Genomic DNA, 26,387 nt, shown 5'->3' with positions numbered 1-26,387 from the left:
CACGTGTGAGCAATATATCATTTAGTGACAACTTTGTGCAAAAAAGGGGTCATTTGGGGGCTTTTGAACTGTCCTGGCATTTTATGCACAACATTAGAAGCTTATGTCACACATCACCCACTCTTCTAACCACTTGAAGACAAAGCCTTTTCTGACACTTTTTGTTTACATGAAAAAAAAACATTTTTTGTTGCTATAAAATTACTTTGAACTCCCGAACATTTTAGATTTTTTAAAAGCAAAGGCCCTACAAATTAAAATGGTGGGTGCAACTTTTGTTTTCACACAGTATTTGTGCAGCAATTTTTCAAACGCATTTTTTTGAAAAAAAAAAAAACTTTTTAATTTGAATGCACTAAAACACACTATATTGCCCAAATCTTTGATGAAATAAAAAAGATGATCTTATGCCGAGTACATGGTGCAGCGACGATAAACTACATACATTTTTAAAATCCTTTACAGGTTACCACATTAGATTTACAGAGGAGGTCTACTGCTAAAATGACTGCCCTCGATCTGACCTTTGCGGTGATACCTCACATGCATGGTGCAATTGCTGTTTACATATGACACCAGAACGACGCTTGTGTTCGCATTTGCGCGTGAGCACGGGGGGGCAGGGGTACTTTTTTTATTATTATCTATTTTGCTTTTTTGTTTTATTTTTAAACTGTTCCTTTCATTTTTTTTTTTTTAATAAAAATAAAAATATCTGGGGAAACCTAAGTCATGAAATGCTCGTAGCTTCCAGTTTCTTAGGCCATAGAGATTATTGGAGCCATTCTGGTCTCTGATCAGCTCTATGGTCAGCTGATGGAACCACCGGCTGCATTCTCTAGTTCCCTGTTGGGACAGGAGAGGCCAAGAAATCCATGGAAGACTGAGGGGGGGGAACATTCCCTCCCACTGTTTGTAAAAGCAGTCTAGAGGCTAATTAGCCATTAGGATTGCTTTTACATGAAAGCCAAACGCTGGCTGAAAAGAATGATACCAAGATGATACCTAAACCTGCAGGCATCATTCTGTTATAACCACTCAAAGTCCAGCAACATACCAGTATGTTGCTGGTCCTTGTTGGGCATATATTGTAATGTCCTTTTTTTCATACAGCCTGTGGGCTGAATGAAAAAAAAGAGATTGATCAGTGGGTATGCCCACCATTAGAATACCGCCCTTCATCCACCCACTTCTAATGATGGCTATACATGCACCATTTTTTTTTTCTTTTTAACTCTGGTGGTGAAATCACCTCCTACAGCGATGGAGTCGCTGATTTTCATACCGTGAGAATAAACGATGTTTCTATCAAGATAAATAAATCGGTGCTGCAGCTGTATGGTGTACCTGAAAAGCAAACAATGGTAACGATAAAACATTAACTCAATAAAACAACTTGATTTTTTTAACACAATCTGTACCTAAAAAATATATGCCGAAGCGTGAGGGCAATCCGCCCCTAATATTAGGAACAAACCACTCCTGCACCCCTGCCCCCATGCTTCAGCATATATGCTCTTTTTTTTTTTTTTTTTTTTTAACTGTGGTGTTGAAATCACCTCCTATAGCGCTGGAGTCACGGCTTTACGTATCGTGGGAGCAAACGCTGTTGCTGTCAGAATAAATAAAACCCGTGCTGCAGCTGAATGGTGAACCTGCTAAGCAAATGATGGTTAACAGTAAAACAAAGTAACATTACAGTATAACAGTAAGACAATACCATACCTGCAAAGCAAATACAATAAAACACATTAAAAATAAAACATTACAGTTCTAAAATACAGTAACAATAGAGAGGGAACAATAGATATAGAATAGAGAGCAAACAATAGAGCGGACAATAGAGAGTGAACATAAGAGAAAGAACAATAGAAGAAAAAGAAAAACACAACTATTTTTGGCTTTTTTATTTTTTATTGTTTTTGTGTGGTTTTTTTTTGCACTTTTATATAAACTGTAAACGTTCCAAATTAGGGTCTCTCAAAATGTGATGGCCATCTCATCTTTCGAGACCCTGTGTAAGTGTGCCTAGGACTGTGCAATGCTGTACCCTATGTTAATACTCCACTAGTGTGTGATAGCGTTCAAAACAGTCACCAATGCAAAGACCAGGTTGGTCAGGACAGGAGGGACAATAAAAGCGGGTGCCACGCCTATATCCACACTTTCTACAGACACGTACCAGGGAGGACATGCAGAAAATGCCTCCCATGCAGCGGGATCACTGCATTTGGATTGGGAAGCTCGGCCACAGCACCGTCTGGAAACAGAAGGGCTGTGTTGATCTCTTCCTGGAATTTAAGGAAGGATCCAGTTTGTCCTGAAGCTTTGTATAGCATATAAGCATTCAGCAGAGCCAGTTGGAATAAGTATACAGACACTTTTTCATACCAGCATCTGGCCTTACGGGCAATTAGGTACAGCGCCAACAACTCGTATTTGAAGTCCATATTAAGGTTATATTCGTGGACACAGACACAGAAGGGTTTCACCACAACACCTGTTGCCGTAGGAATTTGGATCGACGTGTCTGCGTGAAGGGAGGACAGGAGGAAAACCTTCATATTATCCCTTCACTTCACAGCGAGCAAATTATAACATCTCAGGCAGTTCTCCGGCTCTACATAACTATCTCTTCCCTCGTAAACCATAAAAGTATATGTATAGCCTGTGGCCCTGTCAGAGCTTATACATCTTGATCCCATATCTGGCACGCTTGCTAGGAAGATACTTTTTGAATGACAAGCGACCAGAAAACTTAATCAGGACTCATCAACGCAGACAACTTGATCGGAAGTAAACAAGACTGCAAACTGCTGGTTGAAGTAGTTTATGAGGGACTGGATTCTGTAGAGCCCATCGTATTCAGGGTCACCCCGAGGACGACAGAGTTCATTGTCATTGAAATGCATGAACCGCAAGATCTGCTCGTATCGTGTCCTGGTCATGGAGGCAGAGAACACGGACATATGGTGAATTGGGTCAGTTGACCAATGTGCCCGCAACTCACTTTTTTGTAGGTATGCCCATGAGAAGGGATAGGCCCAGGAAGGTCTTAAATTCGGAGACCGTAATAGGTCTCCAATCTCTGGCAAGGGTCAACTGGGGATTAGCGGCGATGAATTGACCAGCATACAAATTGCTTTGGTCCACAATAGATCTATAGAGATCTTCGGTGAAAAACAGCGAATAAAAATCAAGTGACGTAAAATCAACTGTTTCCACCTGAATTCCGGGTTAAACCTAAGCACCCCCTGAAGGAGTGCGATTCCTCTAGCGGGACTTTTTTCATGGGGTTACCTCTAATAATTAGAGGTAACCCCGTGAAAAAAGTCCCGCTAGAGGAATCGCACTCCTTCAGGGGGTGCTTAGGTTTGGCAAAAATTGGGATGGGGGCTTACCTCTAGAAAAATATACAGTGCCTACTGGGATGACACCTCCCTCCTTTCCTGAATTCCGGGTTGGCCAGTGAATGGGGGATATACGGGTGCTGCAGAAGTGGTGGGCTCCCAATTCAGATTAGAAAATGCAGCAGGAAGGCCACTATGGGCTCGACGGGCCTGTCTTTGACTTCTTGGTGGCAGCAGGACACTAGTTTTGCTAGCCACCTCACCAGCTTGAACTGCACTTATGGGACTCGCCACGTCACCACGTGATACTGCAGTGCTTAATGTACGACCAGGATGTACTAGGCCACTGGTGCTTGCCTGTTTACCAGAAGGATGAGCGGCACTAGTACTGGCTCTCTGCTCCATACAAGAGCCCTGCGGTTCTTGCACCTCAACAACAGCAGAACTGGGTCGGGTACGCCTTACCCTGGCAGGGACCACTACTCCATCGTCAGAGCTATCTGTCAGGGTGACGCTGCTGTCTACAGGTTCATATTCTGAGCCTGAATATGACATATGGGTGAGCTCCTCTTCACTCTCATCTGTCGTGCTCAGAAACGTGTAGGCCTCTTCAATAGTGTACCTTCGATTTGAAATATTAGCCTCTAAATTTACTGGTAAACTAGTGAGACTCACAGGAAAAAAGAGCACTGACTGTCAGCGACTGCTTCCAACGCTATCAAAAAAACTGTTAGCGTTCGCAGAGATCAGGCCTGACTCTGCGAATGCTGCAGTTATGTGTTTTTTAAGTGACAGTGATCGATTGATACTGCACTTGGGTGGGCTGGGCCTGACTGTCTGCGACTGCTTCCAACGCTAACAGCATTCACAGGTATCAGGCCTGACTCTGCGAATGCTGCAGTTATGTGTGTTGTGTTTTGTAAGTGACAGTAATTGATTGATACTGCACTTGGGTGGGCTGGGCTTCGTGGAGGGGCTAAATACAGGTGCTAGCAGGTATCTGGGCTGATCCCGCTAACACTGCGTTTTAGGCAACCCTAAACTACTGGGGATGCTAGTATAGATCTGATCAGATCAGATATTTATTTGTTCAGACACTATACTACTAAGGGAGGTGTATGGCGCGTGCGTGGGTGTTAGTGCTACTGGCACTAATCTGACGCTGCCTGAGGCGACGTAGACCCTAATTGACACTAAAACCTAACTGATATCACCCGCCGGGTGATCAGGGGGTTAAACCTCTTTTTCAGTAATATACGGCGGATGCCCTGACGCTATAAAAAAAATAACTAGCTAACCAGCATCACCTTGACACTAATACGGTGATCACTGGTGACGGGGTAATCAAGGGCTTAAACCTTTATTAGGGAGAGTTAGGGGGGTCCCTAGATCTATCTGGGGCTACTACTAAGTCCCCTAACGCTGATTAGTGTCACAAATGACACCAGTACAGTGATCAAAGAAAAATATGAACACTGCACTGGGTGACACAGTGATAGGGAGTGAAGGGGTTAACTGGGGCGGTGATCAGGGGGTGACAAGTGTACCTATGTTTACTGTGTCAGTGTAGTGTTGGTGCAACTCACGTTTGGATGTCCTCTCTCCTCTCTCTGAAACAGAAAAGAATTCCAGGAGGAGAGATGTCATCGCTTCCACTGTCTGTGTTTACACTTACACAGGCAGAGGAGGATTTAATTTGTCAGGACCGATCAGCAGGTCCAGACCAGAAATCATTGGCCTGGACCTGAAGACTGATCAGTTCTGAAACAAATCCGATCATCGCGGCCACCGTAACATAACTTCGCTTTGCCCACCCGTACCACTCTGCCACAGTAAAACTGTGGCGCCTGGTCGGGAAGTGGTTAAATGTCCCCCTTGTGCACAGAACCTAAGTCTTAAACTCACCTGTCCTTACTACTACAAGATCTTTTCTGTGCTACCTACTGAGAACAAAACAGCTGCTACTTCATACTTTAAAGGTCTGTACATGCGATCATAAATTCGTATGAAAAATACAGATTTTGCAGCAATCGTACGATAATCTGTTCATTAGTACACAGCTTTTGAGAGCAGATTAGGACAGTTCATCTGAAATTATCTGATGGGACAAGCACAAAAAAAATTCTCGTTTGATACCAGATCGTACGATTTTCGTTTAATCAGTATAGCTGTCGTTGAAAAATACAATACAAGTACACTACAGCACATTATATCACTTCCAAAATATTATTCTGTCGTATGAAAATTCGGCACTATAGTAAACTCTTCATTTTCGATATGAGGGTAGCATGCAAAAGAAAATATGGACGATCATTCGTCTGATAATCTCATCGTGTGTACCAGGCATTAGTCTCCCAAAGAGGCTGCGCTTTTTCCCTGCTGCAATCGCCGTTCATCCCTTTGAAGATGTGTCAATTGTTGAGATGAATGAGCATGGCCTTTCCCTAGGAATAAATGTAATTTGGGCTGGCAAGGAGAAGAGTCCAGCCAGGAGATCAACTCTTAAGCAGTGTCTGGAGCCATAGAGGATTACAAGAGAGCCACTCACTGCATTGGAAGGTCCAGTCACCATGAAGAAGGGGGTTTTAAAAATAATAAGTGGGTTAGAGACAAATGGGTTTGAGGTTCACATGGCTTTCTGTCTAACAATATTAGTTGGTGTGGAGAGGGCAATATACAGGGAATTGGGTGGCATTGTTGGGCCCACTCTCTATTAGGACCTTGGGCACTGTGCATGAGTTGGGGCTTAATGTCATATAGTTACATAGTAGGCGAGGATGAAAAAAGTCCATCAAGTCCAACCTATGTGTGTGATTATATGTTAGTATTACATTGTATATCCCTGTATGTTGTGGTCGTTCAGGTGCTTAGCTAATAGTTTTTTTAAATTATCGATGCTGCCCGCTGAAACAACTGCCTGTGGAAGAGAATTCCACATCCTTACCGCTCTTACATTAAAGAACCCTCTATGCAGTTTAAGGTTAAACTGCTTTTCTTCTAATTTTAGTGAATGGCCGAGTGCCTTATTAAATTCCCTTTCGCCAAAAAGTTTTATCCCTATTGTGGGGTCACCAGTACGGTATTCTTCTTCTCCAGAGTGAACAAGTTCACTGCTTGTAACTTTTCCTCATAACTAATGTCCTCCAGTTCCTTTATTAGTTTTATTGCCCTTCTCTGGACTCTCTCCAGTTCCAGCATATCCTTCCTTAGGACTGTTGCCCAGAACTGGACAGCATACTCCAGGTGCGGCCGGACCAGAGTCTTGTAGAGTGGGAGAATTATCGTTTTATCTCTGGCATTAATCCCTTTTTAATGCATGCCAGTATTCTGTTTGCTTGCAGCAGCTTGGCTTTGCATGCCATTGCTGAGCCTGTCATCTACTAGGACCCCAAGGTCCTTTTCCAGCCTAGATTCCCCCAGAGGTCCCCCCCGTGAGTAGATTGCATTCATATTTTTGCCACCCAAATGCATTATTTTACATTTTTCTACATTAAACCTCATTTGCCATGTATTTGCCCACCCCATTAATTAGTTTAGATCTTCTTGCAAGGTTTGCACATCCTGCGGAGAAGTTATTGCCCTGCTTAGCTTAATATCGTCCTCAAATGTAGAGACTGAGCTGTTTATCCCATCCTCCAGGTCATTTATGAATAGATTAAATAGAATTGGTCCCAGGACAGACCCCTGGGGGACACCACTTTCCACCCAGACCATTCCGAGTACTCCCCATTTATCACTACCCTCTAAACTCGCCCCTGTAGCCAGGTTTCAACCCAGCTTTTCACCCTATGGTCCATGCCAACGGACCTTACTTTGTACAGTAAACGTTTATGGGGAACTGTATCAAATGCTTTTGCAAAATCCAGATACACCACGTCTACGGGCCTTCCTTTATCTAGATGGCAGTTCACCTCCTCATGGAAGGTTAATAGATTGGTTTGCAAGAACGATTCTTCATGAATCCGTGCTGATTACTGCTAATGATACCGTTGTCATTACTAAAATCTTGTATATAGTCCCCTATCATCCCCTCCAAGAATTTGCATACAATTGATGTTAGGCTAACTGGTCTGTAATTCCCAGGGATTTATATTGGCCCTTTTTTAAATATTGGTGCTACATTGGCTTTTCTCCAATCAGCTGGTACCATTCCAGTCAGTAGACTGTAAAAATTAAGAATAATGGTCTGGCAATTACTTGACTGAGTTCCTTAAGGACCCTCAGGTGCAAACCATCTGGTGCCGGTGACTTAATGTTATGTTTTTCAAGTCTATTTCTAATTCTGTCATCTGTTAGCCATGAGGGTGCTTCCTGTGATGTGTCATGAGGATAAACATTGCAGTTTTGGTTACTGAAGCCCCCTGATTACCTCGTGAAGACTGAGGAGAAAAATAAACTCAATATTTTCACCATCTCTCCATCATTCATCATTCTTTATGGGACCAATATGTTTTGACCTCCCGTTCTTACTATTTATGTACTTAAAGAATTTCTTGGGATTTTTTTTTTTACTCTCCTCTGCTATGTGCCTTTCGTGTTCTATCTTAGACGCCCTGATTGCACCCTTATATTTCTTGTTGCATTCTTTTGTAAAGTTGAAATGCTAATGGGAAACTTGGTTACCCCCCCCCCCTTCTAAAAAAATAACATGCCAAACATGGGGAGGAAGACTTAAAGCAGAACTTCCTTTTGGGTGGAGTTCTGCTTTAAATTGTAATTTCCTTGAGGACAGTATATGTAAAAGTGCTGCACAAATTGACAGCTTGTATAAGTAACTTTAAATAATAATATTATAGTAATAATTTTAATATTATAAGTCATTAGAGATCATTTTTATATAGTTATGATTCTCTTATTTGATGAAGCCTTGTTAACAACACACTTGAATACTGTTTTGTGTATACACTTGAATACTGTTTTGTGTATAATGTACATACTTTTTAATTATGTACAATATATGTACAGTACTCAGCAGTGTAGGGAAAAGTACATGGTGTGACTGCAATCATCCTGTTTCTGAATTCTTACAGAACTTTGTGAAACTTGACAGATCTATTTCACATTTTAGGCTGATGTTAAAACCCCCAAAATTCTGCAAGATTTAAAACTTTTTCTCACACCTGTAATTTTGTACAGTGCTTCACTTATGTGGAGGCTGATCCCTCAGCCTTGTATTTCTTGAAGGCCTAATTTTGAAATGCCCTAAAAAGCTTCATAACTAAGAAGAGAACCTATCTCCCCTATCTTACATTTCTCCTTTGTGGTGTGACTTTTTCTCCAGTGCACTTTAATTTGATGTCCTTTTTTTCTTGTTCTCTTCAGACTTATACAGTAACTGTTCTTATTTATTCTGCCATGCTTCTTCTCTAACTCTAAACGTTATGGAGGTAATTTGCAAGGGTATTCAAGACAACAGTTTGAATACATTACCATCTAGAATAAATGTTGTCTTCTTAGCCCCGAAGCACAACATGTTATTTCTTTCAAGACGCCACTTATGAATTTTAAGCATATGGTAGTTGAATCTGGGCCTCCATAGGCAAGAGAAGTGGCTAGATGAGCTTCGTCTTAGAAGTAATGGAACTGAACGCCATTCTATGATGCATACTAAATACTCTTCAGCTTATGTGTCTGTCATTGCTGTATTTTAATATGTTTGTACGAATCAGCATTAAACGTTCATCCTTAAGTTTCAAAGCTAAATGTTTTTCAGTGGAGAGGGTGAGTGATGTAATCATCACTCACTCACTTATCCATGCTCATCCAATCTGTTAGTGTAAAGGGGATTTACAGCTTATATTGTAATACAAACCACCAGAAGACCCATCCTGCAATATATATGCTGGTAAATAGTTAAATTCACCAAGGTTTGCTGTGTTTTAGGGTGACACATTTAGGGGGAGATTTACTAAAACTGGAATGTGCAAAAATTGTGTGCAGCTCTGCATAGAGACCAATCGGCTTCCAGGTTTTATTGTCAAAGCCTAATTGAACAAGCTGAATTTAGAAGATGATTGGCTACCATGCACACTTCCACCAGATTCTGAGTGCTCCAGTTTTTTAGTAAATCTCCCCCTTTGGGTCCCTGCACACTAGCTTAAAAAATGCTGCTTCTAGAGGTGTTTAGCATTTTGCCTGCAGAAGCAGCTCAATGTTATCCTATGTGTCCATGCACATTAGGATGTTTAGAGTCCTGTTTTAAACCCAGCATTTAAAGACAGAAGAAAAAACCTTCTATTTTGCATTTTATGAAAGCAATTTTCTGTCAGAAAAAAAAAACGCTAAACGTTCCTAAATGCCTGTACAAAAATGCTCTATATCGGTGTTTTTTTAAGCCCAGTGTGCATGGACCCTTTAATTGTAATATTAAATGGATATTACAGTTGCTAAATCGAATGGTATGTTATTAGAATCTTTTGAAACATGATTGTGGTATTTACATTTTATTTTTCCCTTACAGATATTAATCTATGTTGCAATAATAACCTATTACTCTGACTTCTTGTTTTCCTTGTCCTTTTTAATAGGATGTCAAACTGACAGCTAGCAATGATGATTATTATTTTGTATTTGAAGATTATCTTTATCAGGTAGGTCCTCATATTTACATTTCATTTAGTTCAAAAGCATGTCTTTCCCTCTGCCCCTCATTCATGCTTACTATATGACATGTGTGGACTACTAATGCAGATTAAAAAGAAGTGTAAAATAGGTTTGTATGCTATGCATGAGATAAAAGTAACTGTAAAATAATGTAGATTATCATTGGGAGAAAGGGTAATCTGCCTTGTTGGAGGTTTTTTTAACAGCCTCAAGTTGCCTGAACTGTTACTGAAAATGTGCTGGGATTTTTAGCCAGTGGATATTTTCTAAAGAACTTTCCTAATGCAAGTGTAGAAACATTACAATAGCAGTCTCTTAAAATAAACAAAACTCCTGTAGCAATTTTAATCATTATAACAGCTATGTTTTTATAATGAACATTTTTTATTGCCATGGTCAGGAGTTAAAATGCCTTTGCACTCTGCACCACTGAATTGGGGTCAAAAAGACAAGAACAGCCAAATTGGTATAGTTACATTGGAGTCCAGGTGATCAGAATGATGATGAGTCCTCTTTTATGCTACTTATCTGTATAGAGATTAGTATTCTAACTAGTTATTAGCTGTCGCATGAGAATTAGACAGGCCTTAGATTGAGCAGGAATCCCTCCTGCTGAGCCATTGTCTTCTCGCAGCAGAACGGAGGGGGGGGGGGGGGGAGCTATCCCGCCGGGAGAAGACTGTGATTAATGCTAGTGGCTATAGCAGACGCTAGCACTAATCACAGGTGAAACCCAGTAGGCTGGTTGTACCCAAGTTGATACAGGGTTCGAATCTCGGCTGGATGTATGGCCTGCCTTAGTCAGTTAGTGCTGGTGGCATCAGTCTGGCTTATGGTACACCTGGAATAAATGAGTATGGGTGATTTAAAAGCATTAGGAAGAAGAACTTCAGTTAGGTGGTTTGTAAGTCCCTGATAAAGATGGATATTGTATTTTCTTTGCAAGAGGCCATGCAGATTTAAGAAAAGAGCCCTGCACGGCATGGAAGAGCCTCAAATAGTTTTTCAAAGTGGCAATATACTGTCTTACTGTCTATATCTGTCACTGATCAAGAATACAGTAAAACCTTGGCTTGCAAGCATAATTTGTTCCAGAAACATGCTTGTAATCTAAAGCACTTGTACATCAAAGCATTTTTTTTACAGGGTATAAAAGAGAAGAGAGGCACCTCTAAGTGTAGCAATAAGTTTCTAAATGTTGTACCTTCATTAAATGTAACCATATTTCTACATTTATAGGCTCCTCTCTTCTTTTTTATACTCCAGTTGTGACATGACACTACTCTTATATCAAGACATCGCTTGTATATCAAGGCAAAATTTATTAAAACATTTTACTTGTCTTGCAAAACGCTCTCAAACCAAGTTACTCTCAAACCAAGGTTTTACTGTAATTGATGTTATCAAATGTTGACTCATAGACATTTATGTACCGATAGCTGTAAGATGATCAGATTTTTCCAAATGAAATCCAAGGACACCCAACAGGCCACCCCCACTTTAAACCCACCTACAAAAGCATGCCCACATGTGTACCCACAGCCATTAAATCACGCCCACATTGTTAGCCACACCCAGTAAAGCATGCCCACATTTTTAAAGCATCCTGAAACTATTGGTAACAAACTTTTCAAAGCGGCAAATGTTGAAGTTATAAGGACAGAATATACCGACTACAAATAGGAGGCCCCAAGACCTGCAACCATAGTCAGTAGGGATGCCTAAAAGTACCAATTAACTAAAGAATAATACTGTAATATTAAAAAAAGATCAAAAGGGGCCTTGATAATTGTTTATTCCCAAACTAACAGCACAGCATACCTAGAAATAGTTCTTAACGACATTGGCTGTATGTCTGGAGGAGTCCTGCTGCAGAATAAATTTGGGCCAATCACACGCTTCCCTGATGGTATGGCATAATGGCTACGTATCTCTCGTATTTCTAAGGCCTAATGTACATGGGACGCTGAGGCAACCTCTTCTGAACAATTTTTTTGACAGCTTGAAACCAGTGTTTAAAAACTCCAGTTTAGCCGTGTTTGCATGCTGCGTTTAGATGCGTTTGCGTCTAGGGGCGTTTATTTAACATAACATCATAAGAACCTTCCAAAGCACAAAAAACAGTATTATTTAATTATTTCTGCCATTCTGTGAGACCAGAGTGAGTAGCAACAGTTGAGAGAGCAGCAGTGTACTTGTATCTACCACAATTTCGGTGCTTTTACTATGGATCCCATAATGAGCATATGTGAGGAAATGCTCCTGACGTTGCTGTTGATAAGGCTGAAAAGACATCGGAAATTGCGTGCGAGGACCAGAGTTCGCCGCTACTGGACTCATCCATTGATTGCGCAGCGCATGTCTGTAGGATATTTTTCCAACATGTATGTACAGCAATGCTATTGGTGTATTGGACTGGATCATGGGCTCATTATAAATGGTCTATGAAGCATTGCAAGCAATTACAAGTTTTTAAAATATATTTTTTAGTGGCTTTTAATCATTTGCTATAATTTTTTAAAGTTTTGTAATGTAAAAAAAAAAAAATAGGGCACCTTTTAAAAACGCTTCTAAACGAAAACGTGGCTAAACACGGGTACCGCGTTTATACGTGTTTTGGTGTCGGAAACTTCGGTGTCTGAACTCATTTTTTTGCCTTCAAAAAAAAGCCTCTAAACGCAACTGCCTAAAAATGACATAAAACGAACCTGTGTACATGTACACATAGGATAAAATTGGATGAGTTCAGGGGCAGCTGAAAAAAGAAGCCAACTGCCTCTGAACGTCCATTTACCAACAGCAGTGTACATGAGGCCTAAGCATTGAGGACACCATTGATCTTCCAACTGCATTAGCAGAAATGCAGCCCCAAACTTGCAAGGCACCTCCACCTTGCTTCACAAACTGCCTCCTGCTACATTATTTCAAATTTTGACTCATCAGTCCAAAGCACCTGCTTCCATTTTTGAGTACCCCAGTTCCTGTGTTTTTGTGCATAGTTGAGTCGCTTAACCTTGTTTCCACGTCGGAGGTATGGCTTTTTGGCCACAATTCTTCAATGAAGGCCACTTCTGGACAGACTTCTCCGGACAGTAGATGGGTGTACCTGGGTCCCACTGGATTTCACCAGTTCTGTGCTGATGGCACTGTTGGATATCTTCCAATATGGAAAGGAAGTAAGCATGATGAGTCTTTCATATGCTGCATTAAAGCGGGGGTCCACCTATCTATCGTTTTTTTTTTTTTTGGAGTTCATTCACAAACTTTTCTTCTCATGATTATCTACTCATATGTTCTGTGTAATAAGTCCGCCTGTGTCCGATTTTGTTGTAAAGAATAACTTATAAAATTCACTGAAGGCGGTTTCCATCTTCATTGTGGGCATTTGAAGCCCACAAGCATGTATTTCCTGGATGCGGTGAATGCTGGGAGCAGAAATGTTGTGATGACGCTGTTGCACAATGCATGCTGGGAAGCCTGAGACTAGCTCCCAGGGACTGTGGGAGGTCTGGGAGAGGCTAGAAACACGCCTACTCCCATGGGAGGAAAACCAGGAAGTGCAAAGAAGATTAGAAAAAAAAAGGTAATTACGGCGATTTAAATTTTTTTACACAGCATGTCAGCATCTAGGCAAGGAAGAGAATGCATAGAGATAATGTTCAAAATTTGGGTGGAACCCCGCTTTAAGTTTCCTTGATCCACCACTGCGTGTATTGTCCTCAAAGTTGCCCGTTTCTTTGTGCTTCTTCAAAAGTGCTTGAACAGCATATCTTGATAATTCAGTATGGTTTCAAATCTTTGCCTGGGAGAACTAACTGGTGTCTTGTTGTGCTAAGTTTTGCCATGGTGTATGACTTGTGACATGAAACTGTCTTCCACAACCTCACCTTAGTAGCAGAGTTTGGATGTTCCTCATCCAGTTTTAAGCCTTCTATACAGCTGTTTCTGTTTCAGTTAATGACTGTGTTTCAACCTACAAATGAAATTGATGGTCATTAGCACCTGCTTGTTATAACTGGTTAATCATACACTTGACTCCTACAAAATCCCTGACTTTGTGCAACTGTACAAAGTGTGCAAGTGTAAGAATTGATACTGGTTTGAGGCCAAAGGGTAGTCACACCATATTGTTTTGATTTAGATTTTTTGTCTGTTCCCTCACTTTGCATTTTGTAAATCGATGAAAAAAAAACTGCTAAAATATATATTTTTGGAAGCATTCTTACTTTACAGCTTTTCTTCATACCTGCCTAAAAGTTTTGCACAGTACTGCAATTCCCCAATAGCAATCGATGCACAAGCACATACTCGACCAGACCAGGCAGTGCTTAATAAACAGAACTTGTTTACTGACGTTGACAAATTGACAGTTGTGTAACAGGTTTTGTAAAGTTCAGTAATACAACACGTGTTATTTATGCAATGGTTATTACAAGCATTAATAGTAGTTATATAAACTGTGGCTTCAGCTGTGGCAGTGGTCCTCATACTTCGAGCTATGACACTTTCCACATAAATGGCTATTCAGTCTTTCCTTATTCCCATACTCAGGTACCCTAAGCTTGGATAGATTCTCTTTACTCCATAGGGACTACATGGTTACATGTTTGGATTCTTCCAGCCTCCCATGGAAAGAGCCCCTGGAAACTACTTACTCTCCACTATATACCCTCTAACAGGAAGTGTTACAACCTCAGGCTGAAGCACTACTGTTCACAGTTAACAGCACCATCACTGGAAATTAACCCTACAAATGCAATATTGCATAACCATTTAGGTATCCGTCTACACATGGAAATGTTGAAATATTTTTATTAAGGCATATTTCAAATCAACTGGAGCGTTGTCAAGTGGTGTCCTGGCACAGTTGTGCACAATGTATGCAGTGCAGCAAAGACCAATAATCTCACAATTCAAAAATGTTTTTACTTTGCTGTGCACATATTCTCAACCTTTTTTAACTTCCAAAGTTAGTGTTGGTATTATCTGATGGGACAGCTACTACTTTGGTTACCAAGTGAAAGTTTTGGACACAAGAAGGGCCTTCCACAGGAATATCATATGCTTTTTCTGAAAAAGCTTAGTCACAACAGATGCTTTTCCATCTAACGATTTTACATACTGTATTAACACTGCCAGTAATTTTCTATTGCCTGAGGAAAAAAGCATATTAGTGACAATTGCAGCATTTTCTTTTTAAACTGTGTGTACAGTCCACAGACCGTAAAATATGGTTATGACAAATAGTGTGGTATGCAAACACACCCTCTTAATGTCATTGTAAAGGATTTTTTTTTAAAATAACAAACACGTTGTACTTACCTGCTTTGTGCAATGGTTTTGCACAAAGCAGTTAGATCCGAATCTTCTGGGGTTCCCTGTCGTCGTTCCTGGCTCCCCCTTCCTGACGAGTACCTTCCTAGTGAGCCGCTTGCTAGGGGTGCACTTGTGTGGTCTCGATCCCGAGCCACATTGTGTGCGTTTATTGACACACCCAGTGAGGCTCAGCCCCGCCCTCGCTCCCTCATCACTGGACTTGATTGACCACATTGATGGTCAGTGGCAGGCTGTAATAACTTCCCAACATTAGTGATCAGAGGCAGGCTGTAATAAGTCCCCTCAACATTTATGGCCAGTGGCAGGCTGTAGTAACCCCCCACACCACAACATTGGGGGTTAGTGACAGGCTGTAATAACCCCCCCTAAACTGATAACCAGTGGCAGGCTGTAATAACTCTCCAAATGACAACATTGGTGGCCAATGGCTAGTGGCATGCTGTAATAACCCCCAACAACATGACAGGCTGTAATGACGCTCAAAGCCCAAACAACACTGATGGTCAGTGGCTAGTGGCAGTCTGATATAACAACAACATGGCAAGCTGTAATAACCCTCCAACAAACATTTCTGGTCTGTGGCAGGATGCAACCACACCCTCCCAAATACAGGAAGTAGGGCAGTATTATTGTGTTATGCTTTATTGACTTCAGTGAACCATTCAGATTGCATTGGCTCCTGACATCCTCATCATGGTGCACCCATTTCTTCCACTTCTGAAGGGAACAGTATACAATGCCACCACTGAAGGTTGGAACTCGAGCCAAGCAGGCAGGGACACCATACAAGGCTGACTCCTAAGGTAGGGATGATTCCAGGGATATTGTACAGGCCAGGATACTTTACTTAATTCAAGGAATGTACCCAAAATCTGGTGATGTCTCGTTGGCTTATAACATAGTTCATATGTCGTGTCAGCTTTTACTCATTGCACAACTGTATCATCCTGTCCAGAGACATAGTCTGAGTGAAAATGAATATGAAGGGGTTGTGTATTAGAACTCGGCAACTCTTGAACTAATGAAACAGTTATGAAGCCACAGTGCAATTAGCTGTCTAAATTACAAGAAAAGCAAACTGTTTTTATGAACACTTTATCATAAATTCCCAGGGCTAGGCTTGCAGCATGAATTTAATAACAGAATTCAGGTGGAGGATTAGGGGACATCTGCCATATTCACCTTATGTAACAAAGCAACAGTGGATGCTGCGAAGAAGGGAACCAATTTAAATAAAATTACACATCTTTTTAAAATCTTTCTGCTGCTTAAGCTAAATTGCATTTTTTAGTTTCTTAATGATGTATTTGATTGCAATGTCAAAATAAATGTCATGGAAGAAAATGACAGTCTCTCCTTCCTTTTCTGTCTGATTAAATATAAATTTGTCACACTCATTGGGATCTCTTACAGTAGAGAGAGGGCAAGGCCTCCCCACACTAGTCTTATTATAAAGGATTAGTCTTTGCTGCGTAGGTTTAAATATTCACGCTAACATTTGTCCTCTGGAGAGTGGAAAACAAGGTCATTTATCATTTACCATGTCTACATAGATGATGCAGAGTTTTAAAAGTAGTTTTCAAATGTTTTATAGATGCATTAAAGTGTAAATAAAGTCTTTTTTTAACTTGTACCTACAGGGAAGCCTATAATAAGGCTGTAGGTACAGTGAATATCTCCTCTTTAGGAGATACAGTTTCACTCATGGTTAGTGTTTGGCTGAAGCCATTTATTATCAATCAACTGTGTTTACTCTTTTTAATTCATAATTTCAACACAAACTACCCAAATCACCCTGATCAAAAGTTTACATACCCTGGTGATTTTGGCCTGATGCACACAAGTTGACACAAAGGGGTTTGAATGGCAATTAAAGGTAACCATCCTCACCTCTGATCTGTTTGCTTGTAATTAGTGTGTGTGTAATAAAGGTCAGTGAGTTTCCGGACTCCTGACAGACCCTTGCATCTTTCATCCAGTGCGCAACTGACGTTTTTTGATTCTGAGTCATTGGGAAAGCAAAAGAATTGTCAAAAGATCTGTAGGAAAAGGTAGTTGAACTGTATAAAACAGGAAAGGGTTTTAAAAAGATATCCAAGGAATTGAGAATACAAATCAGCAGTGTTCAAACTCTAATCAAGAAGTTGAAAATGAGGGGTTCTGTTGAAAACAAACCACGGGCAGGTAGACCAACTAAAATTTCAGCCACAACTGCCAGGAAAATTGTTCAGGATGCAAAGAAAAACCCACAAATAACTACAGGTGAAATACAAGGCTCTCTGAAAACATGGTGTGGCTGTTTCAAGATGCACAATGATGAAGAAACTTGAAGAAAGATGGGCTGCATGATCGAGTCGCCAGAAGAAAGCCATTACTACGCAAATACCTCAAAATATCCAGCTTACAATATGCCAAACAGCACAGAGACGAGCCTCAAACCTTCTGGCACCAAGTCATTTGGAGTGATGAGACCAAAATTGAGCTTTTTGGCCACAACCATAAACACTACATTTGGAGAGGAGTCAACAAGGCCTATGATGAAAGGTACACCATTCCTACTGTAAAACATGGAGGTGGATCGCTGATGTTTTGGGGATTTGTGAGTTACAAAGGCACAGGAAATTTGGTCAAAATTGATGGCAAGATGAATGCAGTATGTTATCAAAAAATACTGGAGGAACATTTGCATTCATCAGCTAGGAACCTGCGCTTGGGATGTACTTGGACATTCCAAAATGACAATGATCCAAAACAGAAGGCCTGTCATTGGCTACAGCAGAATAAAGTGAAGGTTCTGGAGTGGCCATCTCAGTCTCCTGACCTCAGTATCATTGAGCCACTCTGGGGAGATCTCAAACGTGCAGTTCATGCAAGACAGCCCAAGAATTTACAGGAACTGGAGGCTTTTTGCCTAGAGGAATGGGCAGCTTTACTATCTGAGAAATACCACAAAAGACTTCAAGCTGTCATTGATGTTAAAGATGGCAATACACGGTATTAAGAACTTTTGGGTAGTTTCTGTTGTCATTATGATTTAAAAAGAGTAAACACAGTTGATTTGATAATAAATTACTTCAGCCAAACACTAATTATGAGTGAAAAAAAAGTTTTGTTATCATTCATATTCTCTGAAAAATGGTCAAGAAATCATAAATTCTGCCACGGTATGTAAACTTATGAGCACAACTGTAACAGCTTTAACTCTTCTGGGAAGGCTGTCCACAAGGTTTAGGAGTGTGTCTATGGAAATGTTGGACTATTCTTCCAGAAGCGCATTTGTGAGGTCAGGCACTGATGTGGATGAGAAGGCCTGGTTCATAGTCTCCGCTCTGATTCATCCCAAAGGTGTTCCATCGGGTTGAGGTCAGGACTCTGTGCGGGCCAGTCAAGTTCCTCCACCCCAAAATCGCTCATCCATGTCTTTATGGACCTTGCTTTGTGCACTGGTCCATATCAATTGGTGGAGGGGAGATTATTCTGTGGGGTTGTTTTTCAGGGGTTGGGCTTGCCCCTTAGTTCCAGTGAAGGGAACACTTAAGGCGTCGGCATACCAAGACATTTTGGACCATTTCTTGCTCCCAACTTTGTGGGAACAGTTTGGAGATGGCCCCTCCCTGTTCCAGCATGACTGCGCACCAGTGCACAAACAAGATCCATGAAGACATGGACGGATGTTTTAAGTTCATGTGTGTGTAAAGGCAGGCATCCTAATACTTTTGGTAACATAGTGTATTTCCAAACACAAACACAACCACTGCAGACTCCTTTCTGACTCTTAGGCCTCCTGCACCCTGGGAGTTTGCCTACCTCCTCTGAACGCCTTTGCGGTAAACGTGCCTAGCGTTTGGGCACACTTAGACATGTTTTGACATGTCAAGTGTTTGTTTTTTTTTCTTCCCAAAAACTCCCTCTCCTGAACATGCAAGTGATGGGCTTTTCTTTGCACCCTCTTAATGCTGCTCTTCTAATAAGCCCGTAAACGCCTATGTGTGCAAAGTACTCCCTATCGAAAGACATGCTGCATGCTCTTCAACTTTCCTTCACCCTTTCCCAGACGACTTCCTTGCCCTACCTGGGAGTACATCTCATAAGTGTTGAGTGAACAGTTCGGGCCAAGCATAAGTTCGGCCTGAGCATTGGCTTTTCGCCTATTCTGTGAACACCCAAATTGGCAGGGCGTTCGGCCCGCCGGACGCCTGACAATGCACTGTGCAGTGCACAGTGCATTCAAAGCCCTGATTGGCTGCAGCAATGAAGTCTTTGCCCGATCAGGGCACAGAACACTGTCAGAGCCATGATTGGAGAAAGTCATGATGATTTAGGCCAATCATGGCTCATTGCTTATAGACCCACCTCACAGTATGAGCCCGGGTTCACACTATAACAGGCTGCGGATCGCACAGGAGCGCTGTGCGTCCCTGTTCCCCGTTTCAGGGATGAATCAGGGCCGATTCTATGCCTGAATTCGGCCCTGAAACTGAGCCAAAGACGCACAGCGTATTTGTGCAGTGCGCTCCGCTGCCGCCCCGGAGATATGTGAACCGGCTCCATAGGGAGCCGGTCACATTCTCCTACTATGCGAATTAGATGTGGGGAAACGCACATCTAATTCACATAGGTGTGAACCCGGGCTAAAAGTTTCTTTCCCAGAGGAGCCATTTGCAGTGTGATATTGGAGTGAAGATAGATAGAACAGGGCTCTGCTCATTACTGCTAGTGAGTTAGTGTGCTATATTGTGATTCTATTGTGAGTGTAGTGTGTCACTGTAGTGCGAATATAGTGATAGGGCAGCATCAATGTAGTGCATCCGTGCAGTTTTACTGCAGTATATTGATGTGTGTCAGGGCATTTTTACTGCAGTATATTGAAGCGTGTCAGTGTAGTGCGTCCATGCAGTTTTACTGCATTATATTGAAGTGTGGCAATGCAGTGCGTCCATGCAGTTTTACTGCAGTATATTGTAGTGCATCAGTGCAGTTTTACTGCAGTATATTTTAGTGTATCGATGCAGTTTTAATGCACAGGGCTTTGGTGCAGTTTTAATGCAGTATATTGTAGTGCGTCAGTGCATTTTTACCGTAGTACAGCCCTCAAAAAACGCGAGTGGAAAATGATTGCAGGTGAGTGTGAAGGGGTGGTCACCACCGGCAGGCTGTGGGTTGAATAGGAGCTGTTCTCCCAGCCAGGGGAAGAGAGCGGAGATGAAGAGGTGAGCTGCCAGGATAATCAGAGAGTGGGGATTGCCCGCTGTAACAGCTTTCACTTGTTCCCAGAGCTCATCGTCACATAGTCCCGCCTCTTGGCCCGGCACCTTTGATAGACAAAACACTGGTCCAATGTTGGAACGTGTGACGTCATCAAAGGCGACGGGCCAGGAGGCGGGACTGTGTGATGGTGAGCTCCTGGGACACCGGGCAATTCAAATGAAAGCTGTTACAGCGGGCAATCCCCGATCTCTGATGATTCGACCGGCTCACCTCTTCCTCTGCACAGGTGAGGCTGTATTGATGGGCACAGGTCACGCTGTATTGATGAGCACAGGTCACGCTGTATTGATGGGCACAGGTCACGCTGCATTGATGGGCACTGGTCACGCTGCATTGATGGGCACAGGTCACGCTGCATTGATGGGCACAGGTCACGCTGCATTGATGGGCACAGGTCACGCTGCATTGATGGGCACTGGTCACGCTGCATTGATGGGCACTGGTCACGCTGCATTGATGGGCACTGGTCACGCTGCATTGATGGGCACTGGTCAGGCTGCATTGATGGGCACTGGTCAGGCTGCATTGATGGGCACAGGTTACGCTGCATTGATGGGCACAGGTTACGCTGCATTGATGGGCACAGGTTACGCTGCATTGATGGGCACTGGTTACGCTGCATTGATGGGCACTGGTTACGCTGTATTGATGGGCACATGTCACGCTGCATTGATGGGCACAAATCACGCGGCACTGATGGGCACAGGTTATGCTGTATTGATGGGCATAGGTCATGCTGCATTGATGGACATAGGTCATGCTGCATTGATGGGCACTGGTAGCACTGCATTGATGGGCACAGGTCAGGTTGCATTATTTCTTTTTGTAACTTAATTGTGCATAAAACATTTAAGTGTCATTTCATAAGATAACTTATGAGGGCATGTTTAGGGGCAGGGCATGGTAGGGGTTGGATGGGGCAACTGGTGGTGAGTAACCCTTAAGGCCTGGCTAGTAGTAATTTTGAGCCCTGCTGCAGTATATTGAAGTGACATTTCTGGCATCGGCAGTCCTCAAATTCAAGTGCACCAAACACCACTTTCTATTAAAGTGCATCCACATTACACATTTCCCAGTCTCTATTACATTTCGGTAATAGCCCCCCATCATGTCTGAGGTCTGAGAGGCAATCAAGATGTTCCCATGCCACTGTGAGGGGGTCAGCAGCGTATGTGTCTACAGGCAAAGGTGGATGTGGTCCGTCCTCAGGCAAGGCACCACTTTCTCTGTTTAGTGATGTTGCCCGTGCTATCCAGCATGCAGAGGAGGTGGTGGACTGGCTTACTAAACCATTCTCATCCTCATCCTCTATCACCCAAGCAGAGACTAGTGCTCAGTCCACCGCAGTTGCCAGAGCAGCTTATTCTGCATCCTTGTCCACAGCTACTTCTGCTATAACCCCAGCATCATGCATGTAGGAGTCAGCTGAGTTATTTGAACACAGTGTCAGCCACTTGCTCCTTGGCGATGCACAGGCCTTACTTGATTCTGATGTTGGTTCTGACTCTGGGGTTGAGGAAGGTAATAACATGGGCCTACAGAGATGGGAGAACACTGATAAACAACAAATTAGCAGCCATGTTCCCCCACCTGCAGTGTGTTGCCAAGTTGGCTCCATTGATGATGAGGGTGGAGGGGATGATGATAAGGTCGCTGACGCAACTTGGATGCCGGATAGAGCAGAGGCGGAAAGTGAGGGGGAGAAACAAGCCCAACAAGGCAGGCCCACTTCCCACAGCTCAGCTGTGTGGGCCTTTTTTAGCACATCTGCAGCCGATCGCACAGTTGCAATTTGCAAACTTTGCCTCAAGCAGATGAAGCATGACAAAAACTGCCATATGAGTACCACATGCTTGACAAGGCATTTAATCTCCCACCACTCAGCCCGTTGGCAAGAGCGCCTGAAAGCCACACAAAAGGGATGCAATTCTTCTCCTCACCTTTTTAGGTCTACCCTCGCTATATCTCATGATCTCTCAGCAGCCTCCACTGACAGGGATGATGGTATAGCGAAGGGTAACATAGGTCCTTGCAGCACGTCTGTAGAGTATAGCAGGCAAATTTCTCTGCCCCATCTGCTGCAGCGAGAAAAAAAATACAATCATTGCCACCACATGCCCAGCATCTAAATTCCAGCTTGTCCAATCTGCTGGCTTTACAAATCCTGCTTTTCAATCTGGTAGATTCTGCCCCCTTCCGTGAATTTGCAGAATGTGCTGTACCACAATAGCAGGTTACCAATCACTATTTCTTTGCACGTAAAGCCATTCCAGCTCTGTACCATCACATGGAATGCAGTATTGTGGCATTGTTGGGCAAGGTAGTCAGCCGCAAGGTCCACCTTACTGCTGACTCGTGGTCCAGCATGCATGGTCAGGGACAATATATTTCGTGCACAGCACACTGGGTAACTCTGCTTGCAACTAGGAAGGAAGGACAGGGCTCAGTGCTAGAGCCATGTCTTCATAAAGCTGGTGGTGATGATGTAAGATTTGTCAGCTCCACCCCCCCTCCTCCTCCATGCCCTCCTCTGAATTGTCCTATGAACCACCAGTACCCCCTAAGTGTCCCAGGGGCTATTCAATGAGTCAGGCTAAAAGATGCCAAGCAGTGCTTCGGCTGGTCAGTCTAGGGGACAAGGGGACAGGAGCCACCCCGGAGCAGAGATTCATTCAGCTCTGCAGGGGCAGGCCCAGAGGTGGTTCACACCACACCAGCTTGAGCTAGGAATGGTGGTGTGCGATAATGGCACTAACCTCCTGTCCGCCCTTCACTCTGGAAAGTTCACACGAGCCTGTCTGGCACTTTCTCTCAGTTTGGCTGTATCTTAAACAGGTACCCAAGTTTGCAAGATCTTCTGAAGCAGGCCAGAAGAGTCTGTAGCCATTTCAAGTGGTCATACACAGCCAGTGTTCTGTTTGAAATTCTGCTGAAATTCCACCTGCCCATAAACCGCCTGTTTTGGGACATGCCCACCAGGTGGATCTCAACTTTGGCAATGCTGCAGCGGTTGCACACGCAGCAGGGGGCCATTAACGAATACCTGTGTGAGTATGGCACAACAGGCTCAGGGTGGCTTGGCTTTTTTTCCCCATGCCAGTGGCTGCTGATAAAGGATGCGTGCACTGTACTGTCACCATTTGAGGAGGCAACAAGGATGGTGAGCTGTGACAATGCAAGGCATCAGTGATGCAATCCCTGTTGTGTTCCTGCTGGAGCAGACTCTTCTTTTCCTCTCAAGGCCCGCTTTATGTAGACACCATTCTTACGATGCCACAGAACACACAAGGGGAGAAGGAGGAGGAGGATTCTGGTAGTTTTGGAGGCATTGAAGCAGAGGAAGACATATGTCAAACCTTAAGAGATGGTTTTCCATCCCCAGAACCCTTGGGAGTAGTACATGGTTAGGTGGAGGCAGTTCGAGATTGTCAGGAAAGGTTCCCTCCGCTGATTATATCTATCATTTGCCCTGCAGTACTGAGGTCCACCAGCAGATGTCTCCTGGCTGTTTGGAACTGTCAGAGCTTTTTCCTGCTGGTATTATGTCATCTTTGGGCCGCAGTACTGGCGTCCACCAGCGGATGGATCCTGGCAGTGTGGAGCAGGCATTACCTTCTGCAATTAGGCATCACCTGACTTTGATAGCAGCTATAGTATAAATACCCGGCAAGTGCACACACACCTTGCCCTGGTATTGTCCTTGTGCCTTGACCTGCACCTGTTTATCTGTGATCCTGGACCTGAACCCTGATTCCTGTATCCTGGGCCTGAACCCTGATTCCTGTATCCTGAACCTGTTTGTTTCTGTTCCTGTATCCCTGGATACTTGGCCTGCAGCCTGATTCCTTCCATCTTGTTCCCTGTCTGTATACTCCTGCCCCCCCCCCCCCCCCCTATCTGCTGATCTCCGTTTATGACCCTGGCCTGGCTTGACTACGATTCTGGTACTCCCTTTTTGAGATATATATATATATATATATATATATATATATATATATATATATATATATATATATATATATATATATATATATATACTGGTTGGTTCATTATCACTGTTTGGTTGTTCAGTTTGTTCACTCTGTTTGTATTGGTGGTGTGTTCACATTTATATGCATTTACTTTAATAAACTTATTTACTTTCACCTGTTTATGTCTGGTTCACTCTGTCACAGTCACACAGTTCTGGTCACATCTGGTTTATGACACAGATACTGTATTTCTCAGTGACCACAAGGACTTTGGCTAGACCGCTTTTGCATCTAGAAGCGTTTGTAAAAAAAAATATATATATTTTTTGTTAAAATGAAAAAGTCTGTTAACGAAACACTGCTAAACGCGAGTTACCGCGTGTTGCAGCTTTTACAAGCTGTAACAGGCATTTGGCGTTTCAAATGCCTCTGAACATCCGTCTGAACCCATTCTTTTGCGTTCTTAAAAAAAAAAAAAAGCTTCTAAACTCAACTGCCTAGAAACTATTATAAACGACCCTGTCTACATGTACTGATAAGATAACATAGAGAAGAGTTAAGGGGCAGCTGAAAAAAATGCCCAACTGCTCCTAAATGTCCATTTACCAGCAGCAGTGTACATGAAGCCTTACAAGGGGAAAGTCTCGGAACTCATCCCGTCCCCACAGAGGGAGCAGAGGATAAAATATCTTGGGGACACCTTAAAGAGGAGTTTATGTAACGCCTTTCCAGAGGCTTCTGTTGGTCAAAAGAGGAGCGGTGGAGAAGAGGGCCATGTCAGTGATGCATTTCAACATTTTTTTGGCCTTCGGCACCCAGGGCTGTCAGCTTCCACATTCCATCAGCAGTGTCTGCATCATATGGTGGGAGATTATCTAGGGGCAAAAACAGACATGGAGAGCTTTACATTTGACAATCAGAACTTGCCCAGTATGCAATTGAGCTGCTGGGCTGCCCTGCATCCAGTGTGCTTTCCAAACGGGCATTCAGTGCTGCTGGAGGTTTCATGACAGATAAGAGGGCGTCTGTCCACAGACTCCGTTGACCGTCTGACATTTATCAAACTGAATCATTCATGAATGGATTAGCAGCAGCTATCAAGCCCCTGATGCTGATGTTGCAGAATTTAAGGATTTTTGGGAGGTAGAATCTCTGCAAGGCTGACTAGCTTTGTGGGTGTTGATTTTATCTTGAAGAAATGTTTTGGTATAGGTTTCATGGGCACAATTAACACCCAAGGACCAATTTTTCCACACCTGTTTGACAGGTGCATATAATTTCAATTTTTTTACAGCAAGGCCGATCTTTTTTGCTTTCATCAACAGTGCCTCTATAGGGTTATGGTGTGAAGGCACCGCCAACAGCCAAAACACAATTTTTCCGCCACTGTTTGACCGGGGCATGTCATTTCCATTTTTTACAGCAGGGCCAATTCTTGCTTTCATCAACAGTACCCATATAGGGTTACGATGTGAAGGCGCCACCAAAGCCCAATTTTTCCATACCTGTTACTTCTAGCCAAAGTCTGCAAAACTGACACTAGAATTTATCCAAAAAATCTCTAATCTTGTTCCAAGTGCACTAAATTGTGTCCTCATCATACAGACTGGCTCCCCAAGCCGTTGTTTTCAAAATAAAGAAATTTCTTTTTTTTTTTTTTTCCCTTCATAAATTTTTGCTGCAGCAGGTTCTATACACGGTACAGATGCGCCACTTTACAGGCAGACTAAGGGGACCCCTTTAGGCACTATATTTAAAGGAATTTTCCATTTTGATTGTTTCACTTTAACCACTTCGCGCAAAACGACGTACCTGTACGTCGGTACTTTGACGCTAAATACTGGGGTTATGGCAGCAG

General features: G+C 42.8%; 1 protein-coding gene across 3 annotated transcripts in view; it reads left to right on the top strand.

Annotated features, from left to right (window-relative positions):
* Nucleotides 1-26,387, top strand: part of TBC1D19 (TBC1 domain family member 19) — a 293,521-nt gene that overhangs the window by 165,181 nt on the left and 101,953 nt on the right. For all 3 annotated transcript variants that reach the window (XM_073609088.1, XM_073609081.1, XM_073609095.1), the window contains one exon: nt 9,878-9,940. In XM_073609088.1, coding sequence (XP_073465189.1) covers nt 9,878-9,940 — 63 coding nt within the window. The remainder of the gene's footprint in view (nt 1-9,877; nt 9,941-26,387) is intronic.

Source organism: Aquarana catesbeiana, linkage group LG01, assembly GCF_042186555.1.
Source record: "Aquarana catesbeiana isolate 2022-GZ linkage group LG01, ASM4218655v1, whole genome shotgun sequence".
Taxonomy (NCBI): domain Eukaryota; kingdom Metazoa; phylum Chordata; class Amphibia; order Anura; family Ranidae; genus Aquarana; species Aquarana catesbeiana.
This window is presented reverse-complemented; position numbering and strand designations above follow the sequence as displayed.